The sequence below is a fragment of the Eschscholzia californica genome, unplaced genomic scaffold (assembly GCF_041429995.1).
Source record: "Eschscholzia californica isolate CP2 unplaced genomic scaffold, dmEscCali1.0.p SCAF_1, whole genome shotgun sequence".
Taxonomy (NCBI): domain Eukaryota; kingdom Viridiplantae; phylum Streptophyta; class Magnoliopsida; order Ranunculales; family Papaveraceae; genus Eschscholzia; species Eschscholzia californica.
The window spans coordinates 43,337,099-43,347,746 of NW_028238198.1; the positions used below are offsets into that span (position 1 = coordinate 43,337,099).

At 36.4% G+C, this 10,648-nt stretch overlaps 2 protein-coding genes across 3 annotated transcripts; one reads left to right on the forward strand and one right to left on the reverse strand.

Moving 5' to 3' along the window:
- The first annotated feature begins 1,576 nt into the window (after positions 1–1,576).
- LOC147567008 (uncharacterized) lies at positions 1,577–5,274 on the forward strand. Its single transcript, XM_086653603.1, has 3 exons — positions 1,577–1,856; positions 2,318–2,551; positions 4,977–5,274. The coding sequence occupies exons 1-3, from the start codon at positions 1,839–1,841 to the stop codon at positions 5,025–5,027; spliced, it is 303 nt and encodes a 100-aa protein (XP_086509729.1). The 5' UTR covers positions 1,577–1,838; the 3' UTR covers positions 5,028–5,274.
- Positions 5,275–7,582: 2,308 nt separating this feature from the next.
- Positions 7,583–9,800, reverse strand: LOC147567009 (putative O-methyltransferase 3). Of its 2 annotated transcripts, XM_086653602.1 has the most exons (3): positions 9,692–9,800; positions 8,585–9,444; positions 7,583–8,145 (listed from the first exon to the last, which is right to left on the reverse strand). In XM_086653602.1, the coding sequence occupies exons 2-3, from the start codon at positions 9,416–9,418 to the stop codon at positions 7,843–7,845; spliced, it is 1,137 nt and encodes a 378-aa protein (XP_086509728.1). In that variant the 5' UTR covers positions 9,419–9,444; positions 9,692–9,800; the 3' UTR covers positions 7,583–7,842. The 2 variants fall into 2 exon arrangements, with proteins under 2 accessions (XP_086509728.1, XP_086509727.1); XM_086653601.1 differs by lacking the exon at positions 9,692–9,800 and having other exon boundaries at positions 8,585–9,501.
- Between the last annotated feature and the right edge of the window lie 848 nt (positions 9,801–10,648).

Sequence of the window (10,648 nt, forward strand, 5' to 3'; positions counted from 1 at the left end):
AGACTAAAAATATCATTTAACAACACAGTAGGACTTTTAACAAGAAAAAAAAACACATGGTAGGACGGTCATTTGGTACTATATGAGGGTAAAATGTCATATTGACACGTAATAATAAGATGTCATTTTAACAACAAAAAGGTAAAAATGTTATTTTGGTAGCACAAGAGTAAAAGTTTTATTTTGACAACATGAAGATAAAAATGTTACTTTGACAAGGCAAGTATGTCACCTTGACACACAAAGGGTAATTGAGAGCTCTTAGATGTACCGATATTAAAATTCTTAAACATATCATTTTCATTGTCAACTAAATAACAAAATCATATAATCCACGAAAATAACTAATGACAACCAAACAATAACAATCATATTTCTACATAATATATCTCATACTTTCAACAAAAAAAAAAATACCTAATATATCTCATAAAAGACCTAAAAGAAACTCTTTTATTCTCAACAAATGATTTCTCACATGTCTAACATAACTTAAGGGTCCATTTGTTACGCGAGAATGTCTGAGTAAGAAAATCAAACTTTTTCTAATGAGTAAGAAAGTCAACTCTTTCACATGTGAATTTCAAGTGTTAGGTGTTTGATAGAACTGTATGAAAATATATGGGGTCTCTTTGGAATCCCTAAACTACAGAGTGCCTTTAGAATCCCTAAATTAAAAGCCTTCAAAATTCCTAAATTAAAGGCCTCCAGAATCATTAAATTAAGGACCTCCATCAGCCATTAGGATTTCAATTAGTGAAATACAGAGATAAGAGGTGATCTAAGCAAAATCAATCCCAATAACTCCATACCTCCCTAAATCGACAAATGTAACGCTCCATAGTCAATCTTGTAAAACAATAATAAAAAACCTAATCGATGCCCGACGTCCAAATCGAATAGGAATGAAGAACATAATTGATGCATGACACCCAAATAAAACTCTCGATTAGGGTTTGCAATTAGAGATACAAAGATGATTACTTTAATTAGAAGTCTAGGTTTTTTTTTTTGGTCAGTCGACTTGCTGTTCATGCTTCAAACTTCAGTGAGAGATTTAAATGAATTCCATCTTCTTGGTCTCTATCTTGTTCATGTATGGCTTGCTGAAAGATTCCATTACTTTGAATTGATGATGGTTTATGTGCCATACTTACTAGAGAGAGAGACATAGACGAAGAAAATGGCTCAGATGAGTTAATGACTAAGAGAGAAAGAGTGTGAAAGAGGAAGAAACGAAAGAAATGACAGGAGAAGAGAAAGAGCGTGTCTTTGGTGGAGGGTGAGAAATGGGTTTTCCCACTTTTTTTGTGGTAAAATAAAGCAACATATTTTCTCACTTTTTCTTAAGAAAACCCCACTTTCTAGGTCCAATCAAATAGTAGAAAATCAGTTTTCTCACGAAAATGACTTTCTCCGCTCTATTTTCTCACGTATCAAACAGACCCTAAGAAAAAAATCACTTGCCCCAAGGTAAGAGCATGTCCAATGGAGGGCCGTCCTCCATCTCAACCTCAAATCTGTAGTCCACTTGGTGGAGTGGCATAAGGGGTTATTAATTAAAGAACAAAGGGTATTTCTTAGCGTCTAATGTTATATGTTCGAAAGCTGAGCGAAGAAAAGAAGAAAAAAAGAGAGAGAGAAGAATCTGGCAGAGTGCTGTCAATCGGCTGTCCTATCGTTATACTGACCTAGCTCCACATCATTTTAATTTGCTTTCTTCTTTTCTTACCACTTTCAATTCATAAAACAGAAATCAATTCGCTCTTTTCTTCTTCATCACCAGTTCAAACCCTAAAATTTTTATTGAAAATTCATTAGATATCTCATCATCATTCATGGAGAATCGAAGAGAGGTAATTTAATTACTCATCTTCATCATCTTTACTTTTTTCATATTCTAGTTTCTGCTTCCATTTTATCCTTTTTTTTTTTTATATTTCCCCATAATCTTCAATTTTGGTAGATCAAGGTTTCATTTTGTTTAAAAATCGATTTTTTTTTTAGGGATTTGAAGAGTTTTAGGGTTTAGTGTTTCTTCTGTTTGAAATTCGATCTTTTCTCTGTGGAAGTTGGCTTTTTGGTTGTCATTGTTATCGTAGAATGAAGGCAATTGCTAGTTTGGACATGGAATTGCATATCGTTCCAACTTTATAGAATTTTAGAGAGAGAAATGTATTGTTTTTTCAAATTTGCTATAGTATTTGTAATGTTTATTTTGTACAGATGATAAGAAATAGTTGATTAGTTTATGAAGAGATTTAGTTAAACTGAGTGTGAGTGAATATTTGAGGGGTTTTCTTTTGAGATTTTGCAGAAGAATGGGCAATGGTTATCTGTGCCTCAATTTGGGGACTGGGACCAGAAGGGAGGATTACCTGATTACTCCATGGATTTTTCCAAGATAAGAGAGATGAGAAAGCAGAACAAGAGGGAACCTTCAAGGGCTAGTATTGGTAATGAAGAAGAACTCATCTCCTCTCAAGGAACTAAAAAGCAGACTGATCGCCATCAACCTCTTCATCCGCACCACAATAACCACTCTCCTACTGTATGTATTTCTCATTCTCTCTCTACCATCAGGGCTGCTCTGAGTTTTATTGATGTCTGATTAATCACTTACACTTGAGTGCAATTGTGTATACCCGTTTTCAATCAGAGTGGCTGATACATCATACATTAGCATATGTAAGTCAAGTATTGTTTAATAACTGCATAACGCTGACTGACTGGATCACCTTTAATGGGTGGCCACACTTCGTCCCTAATTTGACTTAGGGTTAACTATTGAGCGCTTGTGATGAGCATCTTGTTTTGTCAACTCTTAAATAGGGTCGACCCTGATTCGTTCCTTTGTTTTATATGTTGTTTAAGGTCGAACTAGTCAAAGTTAGAGTTGGCAAAACTAACCAGTTTAATCAAATTTGTGAGGGTTAGAGTTGAGCATTTCTGACCTACCAACTTGAGAATGTAGAGCAGGCCTAACTTTTGTTAGGTCTAGCATCATCTTGATAAAGTAAAAGGAGTGTTGTGTTGTGTGCCATCTTAATAAAAGTTTAGAACTTCATTTGTCCTCCAACTGTTAAGTTTTGAATGGTCCACTCCACTTTGGGTTGACCACCTAACATTCAAAAATGGATGACACATGGTATTGTGCAAACTAATTTGAAGTTGGTTCATATAGAGATGACAAAGAGTCAGGGAAAGGTCTCTCTACAGGGGTTGGCAGGTCAAATATGTTCAATCTTAACCTTGACTATATTTTTTGAATTGGTAGCTTGTCAACTTTAATTCACTAGTGTGACCTTTGTTTACATATAAATTAAGTAAGGAGTTAGGATCAACCCTGATTCTGAAATATTGCAAATTCTTAATGAGCCATCCAACCATAACATTGTTTAATTATGGGTGGAGTCAAGATTAGATTAAGATGGATATGCGAACCAGGTCAGTTTTCTGCAGAAATCTATCTCACACAAAACACAATTATCACAAAACATCCTTATAGAATCATTCAATTGTTTGTTAGTCCTTCAAGTTAATGAAGTTTGCGACTACTTGTTGGAAGGCAAGTGCTCGACCCGAATAGGAGTGGAAAAAAAATTTGCTAGTAGTTTGCCAAAATGACTAAATTAACAACATTAATCCCTGACGAAGTTATGGTCCTTGTGATGACTCCATTAGATTCTAGCATTTGTGATATGAAATATGCGGGGTCTAGTACTTAGTTATTCAAAACATTTATTGACATAAGTATGTATCTTAGAATTTGAATAACTTACTAAAATGTAAAACAAAAAGAAATTATTTATGAGAGGGGAGTTTACTTTTGACAATCGAGGATTTTATCATAGAATGACTCGTTTGTTTGAAGACGAGGGCATTAAAAAAGCCTTCAAAGACCAGATAATTATACATGGCGCTTGGATTCCTTGTGTCTTTGTTGTTTAAGTGATTTCCCTGTCAAACAACCAACGGCGTTACGCTGCCAGGCTGCTTGCTCACAAAGTCGCAGTTCCTAATTATTAGGAATGTGGGGAAGGAGTTTGGTCAATGGCCCGGAGTAGTGGTGGAAATTCTCATTGACAGTAACACCATGGTTGCTCAACTGGATTGAACTTTCTTGAGTATGTTATTTGGTTCTATGAACTGTTGCTGGCAACTGTCCCTTTGATGTCTAGAAGGGAGAACTTATGATTGTAAAAGAAATTATACCTTCTGTCAAGATACTAACTATAACTCTTTAGCATTCTTGACTCTTTTATCTGTCTTCCTTCGATAATTTCATTCTTGTTTCGTTCCATCTTCTCAACTCTGTTCTTCGAAAAAAGCTACTGAGACTTTTTAAGTTGTGTTATTGGATTATATACATGCATATTTCATACTAGCCTTCTTACCAAGGTTTATTTGCAGTGCTTAGTGCAAGATATTCTTATTACTGATTTCTAAGAGCATATTCTATCCTTATGTGATTGTCTAGTTGCCATGTAGAATACCAGATGTTTTCTTCATTAAGAAGTTTGTTAAATACTAAAGCATTTAATAAAAATAGGTATTGTGATTTAATGAACTAGTGACATGGAAAGACATTGTATATGTAGACGTTCAACATTGTCGAAGTGGAATAAATTTAGTATTGACTATCGGATGTCGACTTTATAGCATGTTATATCAGCACTTCATTGTAGTTTTCAAATAGCACGTGGTAACTTCTTCTGAAGAACCAACTAACTTGTTATGTAGAACCAACTAAGAGTGAAGCTGAGTTGGTTAAAGTTTACTTGGTACAGGGGAGGTGGATGATGGAACCCCAATCTCCGACATATGCAATTCTTTCTGAATAAAGGAATTGCTAACTTCATTTAAAGAATATGCTTATATTATTGCGACAATTACCATAATAGACATTTTAATGGAATTCCATTTAACATTGATTTAGTACTATTTATTTATGTAATGTGAATGTTGAAATGCAGACAAGGAAGGGTGGTATCATGAGCTACTTCAACTGCTGTATAAATGCCTAAAAGAAAAGCAAGAATCCAATCATTTTCTTATTGTTGAAGTGTTTGTAACATAGCTTGAAGATTAGTGGGTATGTTCTTTGAATATGTATTTCACTATTGGGGCTTATCCTCAAAACCTAATGTTTCTTTACCTTATTTTTTTCTCATCTAGACCCATGTTTGCTAAATACATATAAACTCCAATTGATATATGCCTTGTAATTTTGTTAAAGTATTTCTGTTATATTAGTTTACAACTCCTTTTAAAGGTCTTGGTTTGGTGTATGTGTTCGAAACTCGGCAGGCTTCATGACTAGAAACATCATTTTGGTATGGTGTGTGTTTGAAACTGCGGCAGGCTTTGGGTCTAGAAACACCATCCAGAGCCTATTTCCAGCCAGCAATCGGATCTGATACACTTGACCAACAATTTGAGTGGAAACTGGTTATCATTTTTTCGAAAATCCGGAAAAAAGGGAAGTGGACCAATTGATCATGCTATTCAACAAACTTCTGCTAATATGTATATTTATTTGCTTAAGGCGAGATCGAGTAGCTTATAGGGTTGATATCTTTTTTTAGGTTGTGTGGGATAGCAAAGAAATATATTCTATGAACATGTAATCGTTTCGTCTTTCAACAAAAAAAAAATGTAATCATTTCGTCCTTAAATGTGATTTGGGCAGAGGCAAATAAGTATATTTTGGGCAGAGGCAAATAAGTATATTCTGTGCATTGTTTAAAGATGACATTTTTTTTGTGATGGGTTTGAGTTGATGGAAGCATACTACTATGTAAAATTAAATTGCCAATTTGCTTTGGAGGTTTTATAGGGGCTCCATTTTTGTTAAACGCCCCCTTCTTCAAATGCACCCCCAAATCTCCCATTTTGGTATAGAAGGGTCTCTCCAGAAAAAGACACTCCTTCTCTAGTTTGACTTAACGGCAAAGTTAACGCCGTTAGATCAAAATTATTCAAACCAACGAAAATTCCATTGACAGATCAAAAGTACCACCCCTCTTTCATATTCCTCATAACTTCTTCTTCTTCAGTTTATCTTCTCTTTTTCTCTGTAAAATCTATCACCTCTATCACCACTGACATCATCTCTCCCTCATTCTCCCTCGGCTTCTCTCGTTCTCCTCCCCCCCCCCCCCCCCCCCCCCCCCCTTCTCTCCCTCCTTCATCTTCCTCATGACCCTAGGTTTAGTTTTTTTCGATTTTTTGAAACTACATTATTTGAATACTTGAATCTACTGGTTAGTTCATCTCTCCCTCGAATTCTCTCTCGTTCTCTGCCCCTCCCCCTCTTTCATCTTCCTCATAACCCTAGATTTAGCTTTTTTCGATTTTTTGAAATTACATTATTTGAATACTTGAATCTATTGGTTAGCAACACAAGGAAGAAGATTTGCGGACCTTATTTGGAAGCATTTCGTCTGAAAGTGAGTGAAAATCAAGGGAGGAAGAAAACCCCCCAAGTTAGCTTTCCAGCTTTCCAATCGCACCACACCGAAAAGCTACCGGTGGCAAATACGGTGGGCTCGAGTCGTAAATGTCGCATAATTCGGTCTGAGCCCACCGAAAGTTGGGCCAGTAGCACCAGTAGCTACTGGACCAATTTTCTGTGAGCTCGGGCCAAATTATGCAATATTTACGGCTCGAGCCCACCGTAGGTAATGATTCCATTACGGTGGTTTTCCATCAATTAGATTTTATACTTGGAGAAATTCTATTCGGTCTGGTCTCACCGTACCATGTTCACATTATTCGGTGGAACCAGATCGATTGAGCTTCGTGTTGAACACAAAAAATAATTCATACAACCAACAAACAGATAATAAAACATGTAAAAAAAAGTGCTAGGAAATGTTCATATACGTCTTGAGAGACTGAATTTTGTCTAGAAATTGATTTTTCGGGATCTTTTACTATTTTCCCAAAATTTTTGGAAGTTGCTTAACACATGGTAGTTTGCAACAATGATGATACTTCGTTGCTTTAGAGATGAGTGCAAAAACAATGTGGGGATGTTGTGCAATTTTGGTGAACGTAGCTTGTTACTAATGGCAGGTGATAGACGACAATTCTGGTGGAAGAAGATGATGTTTAGGGTTTTGAGTTTTAGAGAGATTTAGGGTTGAGATATGTAGATTGCTTATGTGGGTGAGATACACCAAAGTGGGGTTTTTTAAAACCGTTCCATGGGGGCTTTTAACCAAACAAGATCAATGACTATTTACCAAGTCAATGGGTTCGTGGGGAGGCCTTTTAACAAAAATGGGGCCTATAAAACTTCCCTATTTCCTTAAGTAGACCTATTTTTAGGGAACCAAAACTAGAAACATAACTTTCCATGAAGGCAATGAATGATAACCTTTGACAATTCAAGTTTTCTCATTAACTGGACAAGCAAAGCCTGCCACTGGCATAGTGAAGAAAGGTCATGAAGAAAGAAAAGTCGAAAATCTTAATGAAAGAAGAGGACGATGAGAAACGACAAGCGACATTAGTTTTGGACTACCTCATTAACTGCAATTGTAGGAGCTGAAATTGCATACAATGTGAGAATCCATTTTCTCTGAGAAAATCACATTACATTCATAGAAACAGAACATTACATAGTCTCATCACAAGAAACCACAGAAAATGCATAGAAAGCAATAACCAAACTAGTAAACATATTATACAGTCTCATCACAAGAAACCATAGAAAATGCATAGAAAGCGATAAACAAACTAGTAAACATATTACTTAGACTCATCACAAGAAACCACACAAAATGCATAGAAAGTGATAAACACACTAGTAAACATAAGCACCGAAAATCGTAATTAAGGATACACTTCAATCAGGGAGTCGTGTTCCGGAAGAGGTGTTATTTTGTACTTAGTAAAACCTGATTGAACAAAGAGTTCACTCCATTGTTTCTCAGTTCTCTCATTACTGGCAAACATAGCCATCATAAGAAGGTTAATTTGTTGGATGTCAATCGGCTCATTTACTTGTTTCTTGTCTTTCTCAATCACAATATCAATTATAATCAACTTTCCTCCTTTTTCTCTAGATGGAATGGCTTCTTTACATTTCTTTAGTATCTTTACACAGTCTTCATCGCTCCAATTATGTAGAACACTCTGCAATTAATCATCATAATCTTAATATATGAAATCATTCCACACTATGTTTTTTCTATTTAGGAAACTTGAAATTGGGCCAAAGACTCAATCTATCCGTTTTGGTCCTGCATAAAAGGATATGTGAATATTCTTTAGGCTTGGGTCTCATGTGAAAACCTCTGCAAATCTGTACAAATTTATATCGTACGTGCCTAGCTTGTGCAAACCTTATTATATGTAAATCTGTGCAAACCCGATGAAACCTTACATAGGAAGCTGAAGCGAATTTTTTTTGACGAAAGACAAATTACCGTATCCACAATAGAAAAGTAAGACCGATTTATATTGTGAAGCCTAATTTAATTAGGTGGTGGCGGAGATGTTTCTCCACCGCGGAGAACAGTGTCAGAGACTTGTTATTTCAAAAGAAAATGACAAAAAAGATTCAGATATTTACCTTCAAAAGAATTGCATCTGCACGAGGGATGGATTCAAACATGTCTCCACCAATGAACTCTAAGTGATTCGTATCGGGTAAGTGATTAGCAACAACATTTGGGAGATCAAAAACAGAACATTTCAAGTGTGGCAAAGCTTGAGAAAGGGTCTGAATAAAGATCCCAATTCCTCCTCCTACATCAACCAAAGTCTTTAATTTCTTGAATGGTTCTTTACCCATTGCGACGATAAGTTCATTCATGTGTGAGCTACAATAACTAGCCATGGCATCATCAAAGGTCTTGCCAAGTTTAGGGTTCTTCTCTGTATAATTCCAAAAGTTCATACCATGTGCAGCTTCAAATGCAGTTTTTTGCTGACCTCCATTACTAGTAGTCCCTCGGAACCAATCACTCAAGAACTGAAACTGTGTTACCATGGCTGGATCCACCATAGAAAGAACAACAGATGACAAATTGTTAGGATTGTTTTCTTTTACTAAGCATTTCGAAAATGGAGTTAAACAAAACCCTTCTAGTTCTTCTTCTTGATTAAGTTTCTGCAGACGAAAGAAGTTTGAGTGAACCAAAAAGCTCATTAGATTATTAAGAAAACGGGTTTTTGTCTTTGGTAGAGCGAGAGCTTCGACGAGACTAGAGAGGGTCATGGGTTTTCCATGTTTGTGAATCACATCAGGTATGCTCAATTCAACAGCACATTTTAGGGACATGGAGGTTATGTAGCCAAATGAACATCTCCATACATAATCCCGAACTTGCATCATCAGTTCATTGTTATCATCTAAATCTTGAGTGGTAGAAGCTGCAGCAACAACACCAGTAAAATGATCCATTGCTTACGATTTTCTTTCCTTTGCTCCTACAAAAACAAAGACAGATGACTCTTTTTCCTTTTTTCTTCTTTTGACTGAAATGAGCACACACATACAAACATATAAATACATGTAACTGATTCAGTTTGCTTTAGTACACACACACACACACACACATAAAATGTTAGGTGAATGATTGTTGGTTATCTTTTCAGATGTTGGCATTTTGCAGAAGAATGGGCAATGTTTATCTTGTGCCTCAATTTGGGGAGTGAGCCCAGAAGGGAGGATTACCTGATTACTCCATGGATTAGCAGAACAAGAGGGAACCTTCAAGGGCTAGTATTGATAAATGGTAATGGAAAAGAACTCATCTCCACTCAAGGCACCAAAAAGCAGACTGGTCGCCATTGTTAAGTTTGTGGCCATCCAACTCAAAACCAATTGGCAATGAGTGGAGAGGACCTTGACCTTATATTCTTGGTTACTAGAATCCCATTGTCCAATGTGGGACTATTCTCACACGCCCCCTCACGTGTAGGGTTCTTTGACCCTAACACGTGTATTTCTTCGGACGACGTGGAGCACGTGTGGCTTTTTACCTATCACGTGTGGGCCTAGCTCTGATACCATGTTAAGTTTGTGGCCATCCAACTCAAAACCAATTGGCAATGAGTGGAGAGGACCTTGACCTTATATTCTTGGTTACTAGAATCCCATTGTCCAATGTGGGACTATTCTCACAGCCATCAACCTCTTCATCCTTACCACATTCACCACTTTCCAACTGTACGTCCTTCTCTCTCGACAACCAGAGTTCCTCTGAATTTGGTTGGGTCTGTGATCTGAAGCAAGTCATTGACCTTTCTAACCCATTTTCAATCAAAGTGATCATTGATACATCATACATTAGCTGTATTGTTAACTGCATAACACTGATTGGTTCTTCTGTTTAGTTGTAGATTAAGGTCAAAATTAGAATTGGCAAAACTAACCACTTTAATCAATTTGTGAGGGTTAGAGTTGAACATCTTTAACCTTCCAACTCGAGAATGCAGAGTAGGCCCTTAAGCCTAACCTTTGTCAGGTCTATGTAATTTAAAAGGAGTGTTACATTGTGTGCCATCTTTTATAAAAGTCGAAAACTTTCTTTTTTTGATTTGTCAGCGGGCCTCGAACCCTTAATTTCTAAAGTGGAAGACTAAACTTCTAATCACTCCCACCAATGGTTCAAAATGGAGAACTTCATTT